At 44.3% G+C, this 20,344-nt stretch overlaps 1 protein-coding gene across 1 annotated transcript; it reads left to right on the top strand.

Annotated features, from left to right (window-relative positions):
• Nucleotides 1–239: 239 nt before the first annotated feature.
• Nucleotides 240–11,894, top strand: LOC146177676 (uncharacterized). Its single transcript, XM_084581171.1, has 5 exons — nt 240–363; nt 787–919; nt 2,154–2,308; nt 6,960–7,040; nt 11,678–11,894. The coding sequence occupies exons 2-5, from the start codon at nt 797–799 to the stop codon at nt 11,691–11,693; spliced, it is 375 nt and encodes a 124-aa protein (XP_084437297.1). The 5' UTR covers nt 240–363; nt 787–796; the 3' UTR covers nt 11,694–11,894.
• Nucleotides 11,895–20,344: the final 8,450 nt, after the last annotated feature.

Here is a 20,344-nt window from a genome sequence, read left to right on the forward strand (position 1 = left end):
AACCAATGTCCCATCCGCCATCATTTCATCAGCAGTACACCACCTGTCTGCCGCAAACTCCAGTGCAGGTTTCGCTTGGAGCTGAAGAAAAAAAAATAATAATAATCGTCCGCCGCACTCGTATGCACCTGTACTAGGTACATGCATCGTTCTCAGAAGCATTCGTAAAACATTTGCAGCCCTATGAGTAGGAATGTTTCCACAAATTGCAGCTGCTCGCCATCACAAACGTCAGCGACGGAGCGTGGATGTGGTGACTGCTTTTCCTGGCGAGGATATAAAGTGGTATCGAAGCTGTTGTTTGCACATCAGGAGGATAGAAAACTGGTGAAGAGGACATCTTTAGTTGACAGAGTGACTCAGGTATCATTTCTGTTCATAGCTAAATACACTGTTTCAACTTCTCTCCCGGGTTGTACACTGGAGCAGCCTAGTCCCGAAATTCTAGCGTAATTTGTGTCTTCATCAGAAAGCTCAATAGCCCTTGCGACTTGCTGACAAGTAGATACTTATACCAGATAGGTAAATAAACGATGAGCATTTCCCATTGCCCACCCTGTTGCAAACACCATGCACGTTTATTTTTTCTCCTTCTCTGAGGCTCATATAGCGAAAATTCCTTATTGAAGCCTTGGGGTTTTATTAGATGCACTGGAGAGCAGAGAAGAGCTGCGTAAGTCTGAAGTTTCAGTCCTTTGCACTAGTTTCACGTATTAAAATAACATTTATAAACTTTCTTACTGTCGTCTGTGCTAGGGTTAGATTTCTTATCGGTATATTTTGCAGCCGCTGCAGTATGTCGCCAAAAGAAACTTTCGACAGCCTTTTCGTGGCGGTGGTGGCAGTAACGGCCCTGCTGATCCCCACCAACCACGCAGAGGACTGTCCCGAAGGTCAAGAGACATGCGTAACAGAGCCGGTAAGACGTGCTTTCAATTTACCAAATAACTGGACGGTACACCGCGTGTTTGCGTATTAAAAGTAAAGCCAAAATTCCAGAATTATATTGAACGGTTCGCTTGCTTCGAGTAAATGTGTCAGCACTCATCAAGAAGTTGTTTTCTTCTCGTTCACGTTATTGTGTTAGAAGAGGCTGAACTGCAAAGCCTAACAGTCTAGAAAGTAACGTCATTCTGCAAACTTTGCCGCCAGATAGCCGATGCTCGAACTTTTTTCCCACTCGCCTTCCTATTCGGCGCATTCTTGAGGGATGACTGGATCTTCTGGACCTCTCTGTAAAGACGAATTCGTGGCTCTAGCGTTTATTGTTTTTCTGAATCAGCACAGAGCCATTACCAACCGACCGGCTATCTGACCCTGCTGCTCGGCTGGCTGTCTGCTGTACACTTTCAAGAGCGCGCAACCTAAAAAGCGTGACACGCGCACTAAGTCCATCAAACAGGCAAATGACCTGCCAGCATGCCGGGCTTAAAAAGCGCGCTGTATGCAGTACGTGAGGAGAAACCTGAAGGCGCAGAAGAAAGGTTGCCACTTTCAGGATCAAAAGGCTTTACCTAATTAGGTGGACACAAACGGTGCCTACGACAGAGTAAGCGGAGAACTCGTGTCGAACACACTAAAGAATACAGGTAAAAAACACGAGATAATCGATTTCTTATGCGCAATATAATGAGACAAAAAAGCTAAAATTTCATGACAAAATGACAATCAGTAGGATAATGTTAAAAGTATTCAAACGTTTAAAGAAACTTGCAGTCATCACCAAATATGTTCGCGCTTTATATGATCAATACGGAATGAAGGCTACCAGAAACTAATCGGCCAAGATGAGGAATTCATTTCTATCAGCAGCGCGCCAAAAATCCGGAAAAAGGGAGACAGGAGAAAGTTGAAAGTTCGGCGCCCTGTCCTATCACTTTTTTTTTTCTTGATTGTGGGCGCGCTGCTGATACAAAGAGATAACAACCAACTTGTCCGGGAGGTTAGGAGGCTGCCATTATGCAAACGTGAACACAAACGTTGTTGAATCAATAGAGTTAACCGGCAATTGCCATTTGAAATGGCATATATATTTGAACCTACGTCTGTCACTAATTACGTCTTGTATGCTTGCTCTCTTAGTTGATTTGTACGATACTTGATATACCTTTTCCTCGCGGTATTTTCAATGTGTGGTTTATTCTTAACTCTAGCTCCTCCGCAATGCCAGCGTCGTAACCATCGTCATGACCAATGACCCGCAACCTGAGCAGCTGTGCCAGCGGTTCCAGAGAACCTCCATTTCAGAAGACAACAATGTGGCCACATACGATGTGACATTCCGGAACGCCAGCTGCGACGGCACACCGTATGTTACCTTAAGGGCGTAGTGATCAAATCTTGATGACTGCAGCTATATTTTAAAGATCTTGTATATCTGAGGAGTGGTAGAGTGTTTCTCATAAAAATAAAAATGACGCGAGAAGAATATTAGGCATACTTGCACGTGTTAATTTGTAGGCGAACCTGAGAAACCCAATAACGTGCGCACTGGTTAACTGTAGGCTACCCGTTTGGGCTTTTCCTGAACCGTGAAGAACAAAGATGAAAATATTCATTTATAGGTTCACAATAGGTTCACTTCGGAAGTTTGCAATATTTTATTATTAAGAGAAATAATGTAATTCCCTATTAAGGAAAAAACTTAATCTTCCTATGTGGAACAAAACACTGCATTTAGAGTTTGAACACCCCCCTTACATGGTATCAAGGCTAATACAAAAACCTAAGTAGAACGTTGTCGACGGAAACGTTCCCTTATACAATACTCTCCTTAGCAAGAATTTGCACATATATTGACTGTTTTAATCGCGGTCCTAGATATACATGAAAAATAAGTGTGTAAAAATCCCGTTAAAAGCATGCGCCCGTGATGGTTATACGGCTGTATGAATTGTGTGCTGGATTCCAAAACCACATTTTTATTTCCGCAGAAGAAATGCTAGATATTGCATATAACAATTTATCAAGAAGCCCAAACATAATTCATGTGGGAAAAGGGTGACCGAAACGAATGTTAACTGCCACTAAACAGGCAAGACTGAAAACAAGACAATACTGTTAAAGAAAGAGTAACATCTCAAGAAAAGGTGCACTTGTGGAGCAATTGCCTCCTCCTATGCAATCTATTTGCAGGTAGATTATTCAGTCCATGTCACAGATATGGTGGGGAGCAAAGCTGAGTATTAAAAGCAGTCTACAGGTGCACGCAATTTGAACGTTAACGCTGCTGTACTAATATGCTACAGTGTTCGTAGTAGCATGCTTAAACTCAATTTTGCCTGGCTCTTGAATTGAAATTTGTAAAATATACCATGAGTATAGAATAGGAACCACCTGTTGCATCGCTGTATCACAGAGATTGATATATATTGTCACGGGGGTGGGTTTATTACTTACGAAAAGGGAAAGGCACAATCAAAGTAGGCCTTGGTCTCGTCCCAGTCCCCGCGCTTCAACCTCGTCCTCTTCTTCATGCGAAGATGGCACAGCACAGCGTAATTGAAGTAACAATATGATTGTAAGCGACCACAGCCAAAGTAAAACATCAAACAGAAAGAAACGCACGTACGCAAGGCTGCCCGCGACAAAACCCTAGCTCTGCACTTGGCAGTGGCAATCAGAATACTTAAAAGACGATGATGGAGAAGGAGCCGGGACAAGACGTAAGGCTCAGGGAACTAGAAAGTTGTATAAGAAGAATTTGTTTCTGAGCTAGTTGGTGAAACACGATTCTAAGAGACCACCACCAAAACACCACCACACAGAAAAGTGCGTACGTACACAAGGCTGAGCGAGACCAAAATCTAGCTTTGTACTGGGAAGTGGCAATCAGCATGCGTAAATGATGAGAATCGAGAAGGAACAGGGGACAAGAAGACAGGCTCAGAGAACAAGAAAGTTGCTGCAGAAAATTTTTTTTCAGAGCTAGTTGGTGAAACATGGTTATAAGAAAACCCCGCCAACAACAAACACCACACAGAAAATAGCGCCAGTCCACAAGACTGACCGCGAAAAAACCTAGGTCTGCACTGGGCAGTGGCAATCAGCAAGATGATCGAGGAGGAACAGGGGACAAGAAGACAGGCTCAGAGAACAAGACAGTTGCTGCAGAAAAATTTGTTTCTGATCGATTTGGTGGAACACTATTGTAAGAGCTCAAAGTCAACGAAAAACATCACACATAATGGAACGCAGTACACAAGCCTGACAGCGACAAAACCCTAGCTCTGCAATGGGCAAAGAAGTCGCAGCTCACGAAAAACATCACACGGAAAGGAACGCACGTGCACAAGGCTGACCGCGACAAAAACCTAGCTCTGCACTTCGCAGTGGCAATCAGCAAGATGGGGATTGAGAAGGAACAGGGGACAAGAAGACAGGCTCAGAGCTGGAAAGTTTCTCCAGAAGAATTTGTTTCTGAGCTAGTTAGTCTTGGTTTTGTCGCGGTCAGCCTTGTGTATGCGCGTTCTTTTCTGTGTGCTGTTTTTTGTTGGCTGCAGTTTCTTACAATCATATTCAATCGACTAGGTCAGAAAAAAATTCTTCATATATATATATAAACTCATAAAACAGACGATTTAATAAAATACTGTGGTAGTTTTAGCTATACATGACAATATCTGCAAGGAATATTTTTAACAACTGACACGTGCTGACGACGTCTCTCTGCAAAAGACTTGAAATGGTTTTGAAGCACGTTACGCTTTAAGGAGCACAGCACAAATGTTTGATAATTACCGGCCCAGAATTGCAGCACGGAAGGAACAAGTCTGAGAAAAATGCATAAGGTCACATCCTAGAGCGGCACGCATCACACCTACCGAAAAAAGGTATGACGCTTTTATTTCTGTGGACCTGCCTTGTGGCCTGGCATCGAAGCTCTAGACGTAGGAGCTTCGGGAGGTATATGGTAACCAATATTGCATATTGCTAAATTTTTATTTCTGAATAATGTCTAGTAGCAAAGCTGTTGTGCTTGCGTTGTGACGAATTTTGTTGCGATGCAGCTGCCAGCAACCGACATTCCTTCTTTTGGCATTTACTTCAGGAAACTATAACAAGGGTGATCCAGAATTGTATTTTTTAATAAATACAATAAAGAACGAAATGCATTCGTGCATTTGTCCATAGCCGCGCCTCGGGAACAAAAGTAGCAGTAGCAGGAAACCCCCTTAATATGTGCAAATGAATTAGGGGGTAAGGACAGGTTTGCTGGGCCCTCTGTTTGTGGAAAATGGCTTGGCTGCATTGTCAGCCGCAGTCATGTGATTTGCAATGGTGTGTTGGCAGCAAAGCATAACCTGAGTTAACATAGTCCTGCCTTGGTGATCTGTTATACAACATAGTTCCTATTAGCCTCGAAGATAAATTCTTTGAGGTTTCTGTCCTTTGGGCCGGTCCCGGATTGCTGAAAAACTTTCCAATTATTTTTTAATATCGACGCTAACGCCACGCTAGAAGTGGAAGGCAACACAACCCTTCGCGTTACGTACGATAACGGTGAGTGAATAAAACGGCGGACAGGTAATGTGTGAAATCCTTGTTGCCACAACAAGCACATTATTTGATTACTTCGGAATAATTGGCACTGTTTATCCTCTTAAGCGAAGCATATAGATTTTTAGAGGGGACAATAAGTTTATAGCTGCAATATCAAATTTAAACCTGCATTGGTATTAGGGTATCTCATTATCTGACGTTGAGCTCTTTCCTTATTCTTGTCCGTCTCACCTGGATTTTCTTATAAACCAGGCCGTAATATTAAGAGTAAAAAAAATTAAGAATGGCAATACGGGGGCTGTGAGGTTTGTGTCCTCTTAGAAATAAAGTAAAATGTGAAGGCGCGCAGGCCTATGTATCCAATAATTGTTTGATAAAAGTTTCAAAACGCAGTTTTGCCCTTAATAAATGGGTTAATCTTGGGACTTTGAAGCGTTCCCTCTTAGGAATGCCTTTCAAATCGGAGGCAGTTATTCAAATCCCCGGAAAGCGACTGCCCGGTGTTATAAGAGAGCAAAAATGAAAAGTAGGTACGCTGGAGGATTAGCGGTCGTCGCATAGGGCAGCGTGTTTAACTTTGAAATTCAGTTTCATTATTATCAAATCAAATTCAATCTGTGTTAAAGTCCTGACATTGTACAAGATGTAGAGGAAATGGGAAAGGTGCGATGGAGTGACAACAAAATTGTAAGGTCTGTAATTAGTCTAGAGTTGAAGACAGATGCAACAGACTAATAGGAGAGAAGTCTTTCAGGCATGATAGTTGCGCGAAAAAGACACGCACTAGACAAGGTACGGGGCTAGCGCTCGTCCCGTACCCTGTCTTGTGTGTGTCTTTTTCACGCAACTGTCTTGTCTGAAATAATGCACCAACTAGACCAACAAAACATCCTACAGAAGAATAACGTAAATCAACGAATTAATATGTGAGAGGGAAGGCAGAAGAAATCATGCTCTTAGCAGGCCCCGCACAAAATAAAGAAAACAAGCAAAGCAGCGAGGGGACCAGATGGTTGCCTTACGTACGTTGGCTGTCCTCTTTTTTCTTGTGTCTGTTTCATGCTGTAGTGCGCAATTAAAAAAAAAAAAAGGAAACAAATTGAGACATCGCCCCACCGTGCCCCGGTCCACCAGCATTATTTGAGAGCGTCCAATGAGCGGGCGCACCCAGCATGCCACGATCACATAATAGGCAAGGAGGCGCGCGGGAAAGTGTTATTCTAATTATTGGCGAGCGGTCGCTAGTAACAATTTTTAAAAATGATAATGAAACACAGGCTCCAAAAACATTTTCAATTTGACACGAATACTCTCAAAGCCATTACTTTGGTCTTATTTGTGGAAATAATACCTCAGCAAACATTTCAGAGGCCCTTGAAGGGTGTCTTTTTGTAGGATAATGATATTCGTGCTCGAAAAAAGGGTGTTAAAGCTGCGTGTTTATTTTTTATTTTCAGAGACCGAATCAGACCTTCAAAGCATTCTGTATGTCGTACCGGGGAACTGCTTTGTTGGGCAGTCAAATCGTACCGGCCAGAGTAAGTACCAATCACACCGTACATCGGCTCCACGGGAATACCATATAATTTTAAACTAACGCTTAATGGCTTATATTGAAGGCGGATTCCAATTCGGTGGCTGCGAAATGTTAAGCGCAGAGTTCGCAAATACTGCGAAGCGAAAATCTTTGTACCGGGCAGCAGAGATGAGCTGTCAGTGGGCTTCGTTCGTGCATGCAAATTTCTACTGGAAACCGCAATTCAGCCAAGTTTTCTTGTTTAGAAGAGCTGAAGGTAGAGCGGCTATTTACCTACATTATCGTGGCGGCGTTATTGCAATGCATGAAGCAGATAGAATGGCTTCCGGCTTATCAACACTCACTGTTACATGGTTTGGCTTGTTTTTCTGAAGCTTCAAGCTACACCACAAAATGGCGCTCGCGACTTCACGCGTATACTTAATGAGCAAAGTAAATTAGGTGAAAAAATATCACGTGGGCAAGTGCTGGTTTAGGGCGCACCTAATGGTTTCCTAGTTGATTATCAGCGCGTTTATATGCGGAGCTGTAGCTATGCAGAATGCATATTTCTTCTGAGACCTTATGACTTTACAGCAAGCGTATTTGAGCACTAGGCCTGTTCAGCGTGAGAAGAGCTTTAGGGTCAACAGCTCATCGCATGACGATCAATTCACGCTGACCCGCCCAGGTCATTACGCGGTCAATCCGAGTCATGAAACGCATAGGAGGGGATGGTCTAGCAGCGAATATTGATTTCTTAGAGCAGGGCACTACGATGCGATAAAACAAAGATTTTTGACAGCAGACGCACACTCAGCACTTGCCGTGACCAGTGAGATGCACAATATTGTTTATAGATTTTGGGTTTGAAGCTTTTTAGATGAGGTAGGCGGAGCAGCTTGAAGTGGCACCCGTTTTCCTCACAATTGTCAAGTTTATAACAGTGTTGCTGCGACATCAGGCTGCGGTCTTAATCCTGTATCCAATGCATTCACCGCCAGTGGGAAATATTTGTAGCATATTGCGGTACATTTTACGTATTTTTGCGTTGTTTGCACACAATCCTGACGGCGGGCCTTTCATTAAAGATACGCATGTTTGACCTATCCCAATAATTCTCCTGAATGGTAGAGGACATGCATCATGGGCGTCTAAACGGCTTCCATGCACGTTTCTAACAAGGAAAAATACAATCGGTAACGCGGTTTGCTTAGCATGCTCAAACCTTGAATCCCCCCTTTCTAAACAACGTGTGTACGAGCCATTGGTTCACCTGACGAGTGACAAATCTAGTCTTCTAAAAACACCAGTTTATTCTTGATAAACAAAGAACATGTAGCAAAGACACAACATCATACGCCGCTGCGAAGCAAGACCTGTTGCCGATACTCGCAACAACGCAATGCCAAGATTAAAACAGAACTGAGATCATAGCTTTAACACGAAACACACTGCGGTAGGAATAGGGTAACGTGACATGGTCATAGAGTCTCGTCCAGTACTACAATCATTGCTTCCTACTGGGTGGCAGCAACTCACACGGAAATGCCTAGCTCATATCGGGACGCCCCGCTTCTGCATTTGATTGGGTAAAGCGCCTCTACCCCGTCCGCGTGCTTCCTGCTCTTCCGTGCCGCACGCCGACCGCTCCGCCGCTCCAGCGGTGTTCCCCCGCCGGATACCTCGGGCCTTAATTCAGCCGCACTCATCTGCCCTCGCTGCCGTGGAGATCACATGCTGCCCACGCGATTGAGAGCTCGCTCATGCGCAATCGCACTGCGCGCACATGCACCAAGACAAATGGAAAGTTGGGCACCTATGTTGAAACGAAAGAGGGCTGCGGGGGTTCCACAATTTAGAAAGACATGTTATAGCGCCCAGAAGCAATATTGTGCATATATTAGCAGAAGAATATAGGAACGCCATGATTAAATCTTCAATGCTGACTTCAGCTTGAAATTTAACTAGCTTTTCTCATGCAGAAAATACGGCAACAGTTCTGAAAAATTGAGAGCTTTCATGTGCCAGGTAGTCAACCTAATTAAAATGAAACGCCTAAAAGACAGGGATCACGAAACCAAATAAGAGCTGTTTTGTGGTCGCCTATCATAGTCAGCAGTATGTTTTTCCTCTGAAAAAGCTAAAAGTTCACGAATAATTACATAGCTTTTCGTGTATAGCACAATATCTAGACAAAGGTTGCAGACAATTCAGAAATTAGGCTAGCAACGGGCAATAAATAACGATACGATTGCGAAGTTTTATATATAGGCCCTGAAATGATTACCAGATTCTGGCTATTGTTCCCTGTCGTGCAGACACACACCCCTGTTTAGCAAGGTTCTACAACACACTATGCTTAAGTAGAAGCGGTTTCACGTGGAGTCATTTATTTCATTGCCTGCTGCGGTTTAAGACCTGTAAAAAAATTAAACATGGCTTAGTTCTGCTATGCCTGGATATACGTAGAAAAAAGCTGTGACTACCTCGGGATCAGAAGAAGTTTATTTCTCCAGTCTTCTGCGCCGTTCATCAGCAGCTAAACTCTCCTTGGCTTCCACGTCGAGCGCTTCTAAGTTCTCTGGCGTTCTATAATTCGTTTACAGGAAAGGAAAGGCGCAGCATTTGTCACACGCGGAAGGCAATAAGCGCCGCCAGGCGGCGTTGGAGCGCACTCACTGCCGCTTGATCCTCATAGCTGACGGCAGATGGGTAACGTCACACCTTGACCTCACCCTCATTGAGGGACTTAACTATTTTAGTATTTGGTACTTGCAAATTGCGCGCCAATCGCAGCATCTGTCACTCGCGGAATCCCACTATCATCCTCACAGTACACAAGCAGAATTATGGAGGTTCGATTCCCGGATGGATACTAATCTTTTTTTAATGAGGAGGAGTCGCACACCTCTTAAGCGTTGCTAGGCAACGCCAGCAGAGCTTGGTGAGGGGGCCGCTCATTTGGCCTAGGCTGTGACGTCACGGCATACGGCATACGCGAAGCTTGGCTCTAACCCTCGTAGTGAAGCTTTTCGCTTCAAACACCTGGGATGCGATGCGATGTTCACCAGATAAGGAGGCTCCCAATCCCCGCCCCCGGCATGTAGGCCTAAGGGACGGGAGCCGAGATCTCAGCGATCAGAAGCAGGCAAACAGGTATTGGCTCTTCGCAGCTTCTTCCGCCAGGCTTGTTGCTGTGGAGGGGGGCCCCGCTCTGCAGCAGGGCTTCCCAGGCGTCTCTACAATTTATATTTGTTTTAGCCCCTAAGGAGCAAGCACATTCCCAGATTACATAGTCGAGGGCCCCTCTCTCCCCACAGTGCTTGCATTTATCGTTTTTTTGTTTCGTCGATCTGGACATATGCCAGACCGGGTTTACAAAGTTCCCAGCTTTCAGGCGCCGCCTTGCGACTACCTCCCTATTGGTTTGGTTTGTGGGGTTTAACGTCCCAAAGCGACTCAGGCTATGAGAGACGCCGTAGTGGAGGACTATGGAAATTTCGACCACCTGGGGTTCTTTAACGTGCACTAACATCGCACAGCATACGGACGCCACTTCGTTTGGCCTCCATCGAAACGCAGCCGCCGAGGCCGGGATTCGATCGCGCTTCCTTGGGCACAGTAGTAGAGCGCCGTAACCACTGCGCCACCCCGGCGGGGCCTCCCTATTGTTTAAACGCTTATTCGGTGGTGGCACCAGGCTCCTGCTTAACCTGTAATATTGAATAATCTCCATATAATTTTGCAGACGCTCGTCCATGTTCCGGCAGTCGGGCGGCTCCACAGTTACCCGGAAGTAAAGACCTCGGGCTAACTCGTGGGCCGCTTAGTTGCCAAGAACGGAAGTGTGTGCAGGGGTCCAAATTAGGCGAATTTTTCTGTTTATTCGTCTACTGGCCAGAATCCTTGCCGCTTCCGCCGAGACCCTACCCTTTCCAAAATTCCAGAGCCATTTTGCTATCGCTGATTATGAAATTGCCTTGCGTTCCGATGCAAGCCAAACACCTGATAAAACAAACACCTGCGCCTCTCATAGTGACGTCACTCGGCGAGTTCGCGCATGCGCAGCTGTGGCTAAAAGGGATCACACGCACGCCAGACGCGGTGTTGACAAGCCAGTGAAGCTGTTCGCTTCAAAAGAACCTCCCGTTGGTAGGTTGATGCTAAAATTTAGGTCAAACTTTTTGTATTGCGACAAACATCTTTTGCAGTGGCAAACAAATAAGAGAGTTAGATTTTCTAATTGCTTTTTGCTTTTGTTTACCTTTTTAGTAATTACTAATTATTTCAGCTTTGCAAACAACAAAAAAAGAATCGGATAGGCAATCTAAAGCGCGCTCAATTACTTTCACTGAACAAGGCTTCCTGGAAACCCTGGTTACTTTAGCTAGAAGACCTGATATGCTGAGGGCAGGCTGTATAATGGGACTGTAGCAGCGGGACCATAATGCATTTTAAATGTCTGTTGAACATTTTGTTTGTCATTTCATAGTAAACATTACCCCCCTTTATGCGAAATCTGGGAATTCTATATTCATGTTCATATTCAATTTCTGCACAATTCGCCCTTCAATGCCACGAGCGTTTTAAGAATTGTGTGAAATTGAATACTCTTTCTTAGGAAGAAGGGCTTAATTTGATATCCTTTATTTTCAGCTCTTTATATGTTTAAATTTATTCCTGGCCAACCAGACGACTGTTCGTGCATTCAGAAATTTAAAAAGCTTTCGGGAGGCAAAGTCACCATCTTACGAGACCAACGTATATGCAAGGATGTACCCGCCGAACCATAACAGTCGGATCATGCAGCTTTTTGTACCGGCGTCGATATCTGCAAATGCAACCTTTAAAAGCCAATAAAGAATAATAATTACACCTTATTTTTGTGTTTATTATACATTTAAATTTTTGTTCCTCTCTTTGTTCACTGCCGTGGATTAGCGGCTTATCGTTGCGTCTCCTGTCTTCAAGGTTCTTTGCTTTCACCGGGGACAAGGAGGCGGCATTTGGCTTAAGGCAAAATGCTAAAAGTCCAGATTACACTACGATATTAGCGCACAGGAAATAACTCTCGGCTATCGACATATTGTTACGGGGAAGTATTTAATGGTACTTGCGCTGCAATGAACGGAACACGGAGCAAAGACTTCAGGAGCTGTACAGCATCCAATTTGCGTCGTCGTCTTCTAAACACTTCGTCGTTCACGCGTTCCTCGGTCGTCGTCGTCGTCGTTTCCGAGCACACCCTTTCCTCGATCGCGCGTTTCCCGGTAACACTATCCCCATCGGCAATAGGCGACGTCCCGGTGCGTGTAAGGCGTGCGGTGTGAAGTGGGAATAATATGGCTTGTGGTGGGCCACATGTACGATTTCGGAAGTGGGTGTATCGGACGGCTACTTGGGGCGTAGCGATGTAATCTTATAGGTTACGTCGGTCACTAGGCGTAATAAAATATACCGCGCGCTGTCTACTATGGAGCATCATACATTACATGTGGCCTTTGTTAGAACTGTAGAAGAAGGACGTTCAGGACGACGTCGAGGTCGACGGGGAAGCAGGGCGATCAAGACCAACACGATCTGCGCGATGGCAATTCCACACCTTCGTCTTTCTCATCAGCGTCCAGCGAAACGGCCCATCTTCTTCTTCACAGAACCAAAGTAACAAAGTGAAATTTTGGATCATGGCAGAAAGCTGGGCTAGTTGGTATGCCATCATTATTTAAAAAGACTCGGGCATGTAAGAAGGACACAGACTTAGAAAATGACAGGATGAGTGCTCGTCCTATCATTTTCTATGTCTTTGTCCTTGTTACACACCGTCGTATTTTTAATAATGAAATTTGGGACCTGCAAAGCACTATTGAAAGGCCTCAGGGACGAACTCGGAGGCTGCGCGCATGCTCTAGAATCAGCAGGAATTATTATGTTCTTTATTGAACATATCATATGTGACCGACAAATGTGGGTTACAATTTAAGCTATACCGTATACTGTACCACTCTGTGTTTTCTAAGGCCCTCCACATACATATCCTACATAAATTTTGCTGCTGGCTCAAAAGACATCTGTCTGTCTGCAAACAATGTCACCTCAGTGAAGCCTGAGAAGAGGGGGCGCTCCGAAGGAGAACCAGCATGGTGGGCAGAAACTTCATTTTCTGCCGGGTCTGCCTGCGTCGGAGAGCTGCCCCTTATTGAGTAGCTTTTGCTCAAATTTTGCGTTAGCCCTATTCAGATCGGACACGTATGCGGCACTACTTAGTACAAATTTCGACTAACAAATCTCACTATGAAAAATGAACACCACCTCTGCAAGCGTTAACATCTTTTCCTGTTCCAAGGCATAGCCCGTTGTGGAAGACGAACTCTAGCCAAATGCGTCAATCGAATTTGGCGTAAGCATTCTGCTAAGGGTATCAGTGCAGGATCATGAAAGTCATTGTTTTTATTTTTCAAAACATCCATCAAACAGCTGCTAAACCCCAAAACGGTGGGTAGTTGTGAGCTAAAGCAGCAGCGTACGAGCGAGCTCCGTGATTTACCTTTCGAATATAGATATTCTATATTGAGTTATATTCGAGCAAACAAATATATTGTTTCCCATTGATAGTTGGGGAGTTTGCGCGAAAAATTATTTTCGCCTAGTCTTGTAATTCAGTCCCCTAAACAGAAATACGATGAAGTTTGAATTTTTCTCGGTGCTAGCAATACCACGCGAATATGTCCAAGCGGTATCGAAAGTAAGAAAGCATAATTTTTATCACATAATGATATTCACGCAAGGCGTACAAATATCCCAAAGTGTACTTAAATGATATCAGGAAAACCCATTTCGAATTAGGCACGGCAGCCTTTGAAGACGCTACATTACGATTTCGTCTTCGATTTCGGGTGAAAATGAGCGGCATGCCACTGGCAAGCCCTTTGAAGTTATCTGGTGACAAAGGTTAGCTCCTTGAGCATGGTCGGTCTAAATTGAACAAATTTCAAGCCTATTCTCTAAAACCTCTGCCATTAACCGCATGACATGCGGGCGTTTCAGAACGCGATCGATCGGCATTCAAGTACAATTTAATCGGAATGGTAATAAAGCACACTGATAAGTACTGGCTCATAGAAGTACGTCAATGCACTAATTTCGCAGAAAAAATCTGCTTACGGTAGACTAAAACGTCTAGGCCTGTCAACGCACGACTTCTGTCGCTTTGCTTTTTGCATAGCTCGCACATACACATTTTACACCACTTTGAAACGAAGAAACACATGCTAGCCCAGGCAGCACAAGAGCCCGGGCCAATATTGTCAGTGAGTTGGCAGAGATCAGCCCTATGTAGGCCCAGCGCTGCCATCTTATGGCCGGTATTGGTAGTGCCATTCTATAACACGTCCAACACTGGGCCCGAGGATTCCATTGGTAACCAATATTGGTCGTATCTAATTATAATTATAACAACATTGGCCCGTCATATCCGACGCTCTCACAATATCGGTGGTACCATTATACGAGGATGGCAATGTTGGGCCTGGATATCCGGCGTATCACCGGTTTTGGCGTTGCCATTTGATAAGGATGGCTATAATGGACAGCCTTAGCCGTCAGTTGATGGTGGCCAATATTCGACATATGCTGGACAATAATGTGAGCTCTGTTAAAATGGCCCGCCAATGTCAGATCACGGCCGGTCTCGAGGGAGAGAGCGCGCGCTCTTTCTTACAGCCTACTCAATCGCCGCGGGAACAATGGGAACTTTTCTCTTTGAGTTACGCTCTCCGCCACCGCAAGGGGCGCGACCTGCTCACTGTTCGCTCTGCGTCTGCTTCGGCGGCGGCGGGTGGCTTTTGCCTGGTTTCGCTGTCGCTCGCGAGTTTCGTGGTGAGTGCAGCCCCGAAATTAAAGAGCACAAAAGGTATATGCTGCAGCGGCATGTCGTCAACGTACCACACGTGAACGGATATAAAAAACACTGTCGTTCAGCAAACGTTCGACAAGCATGGCATACATTGCGGCATGGTAGCTACTTTTGTCCATTTTAATCCGAATTTTCTCCAAGCCTGTACAAGAATAGGAACAAAAAAAAAACTGAATGAGCAGTGATCACATCAAAGCTTCTTCAAGGCTAACATGACAGCAACTCGTCTGCAATAGCAAAACCGTAAACTTTTCATGTAGCACCGAAGATGAAAATAATTTCATAAAAATGTAATTTAAATGCAAAATGCTTGCGTGATATAAAGTATTAGTATAACAGTCAAAGTAAACGTTGTAGGGTTGAGTTTTAAATGTTATTACAATTAATATATTACGCAATGTGTGGTATTATAAACATTTTTAATTTTGGAAATAAACATTGTTTTAATGAAATTTTTACATGATATTACGCTTATTATGAAAACAAAAAATGGTTTGATATTCATGACACCACTAGTCCTCGAAGTTGTAAAAAGAGGCCAATGAATGATGAAGGTGATACTCGATGCAGTGACTTACAAATGAGTTCACCTGCTATATGGAAAGTATGCAAGAAACTTCTAAAGCGTTAAAGGACACTCTCACTGAAGACTCATTTCAAGCCTTGTATAGCGACCCAGTGAGGCTCTCTTCGGGAAAGTAAGTTTAATGTGCGGGAGGGAATGACATATATGCTAGATGCGAGGGCCGTAACAGCTAGCGGCACATGGCTACATTGTCAAGATGGACGTTTCATCTGAGAGCAAAATCAAGGCACTGAAGGAAGTGATGGCATCTCCTACCATCCCATTTCCCACTGTCATATATTCAGGTTCACCTTACGTCGCTGGATATACCGTTTAGTTAATCAACTTCGGGTGTAACGCTTGCGCTATTGTTCTTGAAACTAGCGAAAGAAGCAGCCCCATGTAGTACGCTCTTCTACGAGGACAATGTTCTAGTGGACTGCATTATCCGAATCCAGAGCTTGTTGCCCTATTGGACAAGCTCTTTTTTTTGAAAAAGCTGTCCTTCTCCTGCTACACAGAAATGTCCTCGATGTACTTAAGATCCTGATTCAGTCAGCATTTCAGAACTCAACACTGAGTTCCCGAAAGGAATTGACAGCAGCTATGTTATTAGGTCCGCTTCTTTGATATTTGAAAAATGTATCAGAATTCTTCTTCACAATTAATTATACCAGGAAAGTGACAGAGAAGACCGAGGCCAACTCCTTATGTGCAAAAGCCGTGCAGCAAGATTTTGAGCCAGAATTGTCTAGACGCAGGCCGCATTTTGATGAATTTATGAATATATAGTGCAATGTGTAACTTTGAAGGCCAATTTTTTTATTGTTTGCCACTTTTTTCGATTCTGCTTAACTGTGTATGCCCTTTTACTTGATTAAAAGTAGTCGCGAGACTACATATACATCTTCGGTCTTTCAACCGACTGATATCTTTTGAACGAAGCTAGAACAGCCCACTAGACAAGTGAAATTTTTACTATATGAGTAAATTTTTGTTCTTTACTCTGAATCTGAGACGCGCCATGAATTTTTGCCGGTGCCTCTTCTGATCTAAACGAAAACGGTAGCGGTTGACAATCTCCACCCAACAGTTCACCATGCACTCACGTCAGGTCGCGCTACACCTGCTTAAAACATTCAAAGGCAGATTTCATAGCCTGGTAAATTTATTTTTGTACAAAACCTAGGGGTAAAAAATGTTGAAGTGTACCCGAAGCTTCATTCGACCGTGCACGGCCACACTGACGAAGGAGCGCGCGCGTGAGCGGATTGATGACTGTATTTTATTCCTCGTACACGATAAATGTTCGATGTTGATGACGGACTTTGTATAAATCATACGGGGCGAAATGTCAGGACCTGCCGGTTGCAACCGACGCGGGCGAGGCTAAAAGCGAGCGCGCGTTTCCCTTGCGCGTGAACGGCTGTAGCGCAGGAGCAGCAGTGGGGCGGTGGCGACCCCACCGAGGTGCGGCGAGCGGTGGAAACAGACCCCATTGGAGAGGCCGTAAGAGAAGAGAAGCGCTCTCTCCCTCGAGACCGGCCATGGTCAGATATACACTGGCATACCTTATATATCAACGGTATTGGCATTGCCATTTCATAAGGATGGCTATATCGAACAGCGTTAGCCATTACTCCACTGATGTTGGCCAATATATGGCATATGCTGAACAAGATAATACTGTCAGTTCTGTTACCATGTCCCGCCAGATGCATTGGTATACACTTTAGTCAACATTGTCTCGTCTATTTTACCTGCTGGTCAATATTAGATACATATTAGCATGTGGCTGGAAATATTCTGTGGAAAACCGCATTAGCGTGCTTTTGCGGTTGGCAGGCTCATTTAATATTTGGATTCGTTAACTGTGCTGTCATAATCGATGTTGTCAAGTTACCTTTGCAATTTTAAATGCTTCGGAAATATTGTGTCTAAATAATTATAGTTCCGCAGTGCTGGTCTCCGTCGTGTTTGCTTTAATCCCACCTAGCTGTTGTTGATGTTGCTTGGGATTACACAGTTTTCTTTTACACTAGATCTTCATTGACTTAAGCTGGCACTGTAATCAATCCACATGTATACTGTGACGAATTTGGATGAGACCGACGATCGTTCAACGGCGTCAAATATCAATAAGTTCACCACCGTTTGCCGGTCTGTCAGGGCGGCGGCGGCGATAAATAGCTCCACGCCGACCGGGAGATTACAAATAATCAAAACGACATGTCATATATCATGCATAGGCAATGGTTGCTATTTTTTGTATTCTATTCGGCAATGGTCCAGGTTCTTCCATGGCTGCTCCCGTGGCAATTTCTGCTGCTCTGAGTAAAGAGAATTCCAAAAGTTTTAGCAAATTTCTTTGCCCCCAGGGTGTATTAAGTTTTACCAACAGTGGCTTCAAACAGACGATTACCACAGGACACGCATGCAGTGCGATGCAATTAGTGAAAGATAACTGTCGACCTATTAATGCTCGTACGTGACTGAAATCGACTATGGCGAGCGCACTTCCATTGAAATACACTCTAAAAATACACTAGGCCGTTTAGGCTATACGAATACGAAGCATCGCAGCACATACTTTCGCTTAAACGATTTAACATTGGTGACCTAAATTAAAGCTGGATTATTGAGCGGTAAATTAACGTCGGTCCGCACATGCATGGATGTTCCCACATATGGCAAATCATATCGACGCTTGCTGCTCCTTTGTCGCTCTAAGAAGTATTAGAAAAAAATGGAGAAAAAACACTGCACATACAATCTCAGTATGAATATTAAGCTTATGCTGAAAAAATGTAACTGGGTTACAGTTACACTTTTCTTCATCGCACTCGTTCGCACATTTTTTTCTCAAGCGTCCGCTCTCGTTGACGACACACCGCGCACTTCTGTTGCAGTCCAGTGATCGCACTCACTCGGGCCGAAATAGGGACGCTCTGTTCGCTGCTTACTAGGTCAATTGAAAACAGTACAAACAAAGGAACACAAACATGAAGGCACGGCGCCAGCAACAGCGGCGCCGACTTGGCCGAGTGGATGCGCTCTGCAGGTGGGGTTGTTGGTTTACATGCTGTGCGATGCAATCCAAGACGCAGGCCCAGACGCTCCACGTGTGGTTCAAGGTGCACACGGCCGCCGCCCCGGCGGGAATTTCCGACGCAGAGCGTCAGCCGCTATACTTTAAGGCGCTATTTCTTTTATATACCTATTTGACATAAGTAGCGCTTGCGTAACTTACGTTGTAGGCTTTGCAAACGAGTAGACCACCACATACGTGTATAATCAAAAGTACGACTGCAATGACCATGGCGCATTATTCACTGATGAAATATCGCACACATACGGTACTGGTAAATACTCTATGATTATCTTGGAACACTCATTCGGCAAACGAGTACGCCAGCTATTTGCTAAACAAGCCGCGAATATTCAAATCACTGCAGTGGCAAAAATGATCGCAGAGCCAGCTAGAGTCGCCCGCGGCACGGCGGCGGGCCGGCTTTACATTTCACAAGAACTTGAAACGCGAAATATATCCGCCCGGGGCTTTGTCACACTGAATTTCATAGGAACACAATATAGCTTGGTGTAGCAGCCAGTATACAAGAACGGCAGCTCAGCAGAACAACATTTGATTCGACGGCATGCCAAGTGCATGGATAGCATAATTTTAGAATTTCTGGTTTATTTATTCTTATTTCGCAGAAGTGCGAAAAAAATAAGTCTGTAACGTATCTCCGCTTTTATATTCACACACCCAATTTCGCGATTCCGTCGTCGTTCACTGCAATACAATGCTTGCGCTACATATGGCAATAAGGAATAGCTGCTGAGTTCAAAAACTAAATAAAGCAGTCGTTGTTTTACAATTAAGCTTGGTTCGGTATCAAAGCTTATTTATTTTCTAACTACCTCTGTTGTGGAACAGTTACTGGCGTGCGCGGGTGGGAGGTAGTTTTTTTTTTCTTTTACAAATATTGTGCATGGAGAGAAGATACCCACATGTAAACTGCCTTGTTAGCATTAGAACGAAAAAAAAGTGAAAGAAAAGACTGGAAACGCAAATAAACTACGAAAAAGTACAATGGGTATAATAACAATTAACAACTGGATTACAATGACACATCTTTGTTTCGCACACGCTCGTTCGCACAGTTTTCCAGCGCCTGCTCTCCGTGCTGACGCACCGCTCAATCCCGTCCTCGCGCACTTCGCACTCCTGGCGTTCCCCGGATCGCACTCTCTCACCGCATGCGATACGAGCAAGGTCCGAGGTTGCATTCGCGCGTCGAAATCCACGCAGGTGCGCCAAAGCTGTGGACGGGTCGACGCACCACTCAGGGTCCAAGGGGCGGAAGGCCGCCGCCCAGAGAAAGGAATTGCGCAGTAATAAAAAGACGAACACTACCAGACTGGAGACTTCTTTCAAACATTTCCGGGCTCTCATAACAGGTTGAATAGAGAAATGTGCTTCTACCTGATTTTCTTGGCCAATAAAATATACGCAAGAAACTAAACTGTGAGAAAGAAACAAGCACCTAATGAATCGGGCCAACAAACGACTAATCTAGCAGATAGAATGATGCTGACGGTGCGGATATATGAGAAAAAATGTAAGCATCATATGCAATTAGCTTATAAGGAGGTGGCATGTCGTAGTACTCAGATGCTTAGCTGAATAATTTTCAACAAATTTGCTTCAAATCCTCAATTCAGGGTGATTGAAATATTCCACTCGATTGAGCACTATTGTATAAAAACATTTTCGTTGGTATGCTAAAAGTGAGCAAACTATTCGTAGTAGAATACAGCATTCACAAAATACAACTTGAAC

This window comes from Amblyomma maculatum, chromosome 10 (assembly GCF_055883805.1).
Source record: "Amblyomma maculatum isolate TAMU_Amacu chromosome 10, ASM5588380v1, whole genome shotgun sequence".
NCBI classification, from domain to species: Eukaryota; Metazoa; Arthropoda; class Arachnida; order Ixodida; family Ixodidae; genus Amblyomma; species Amblyomma maculatum.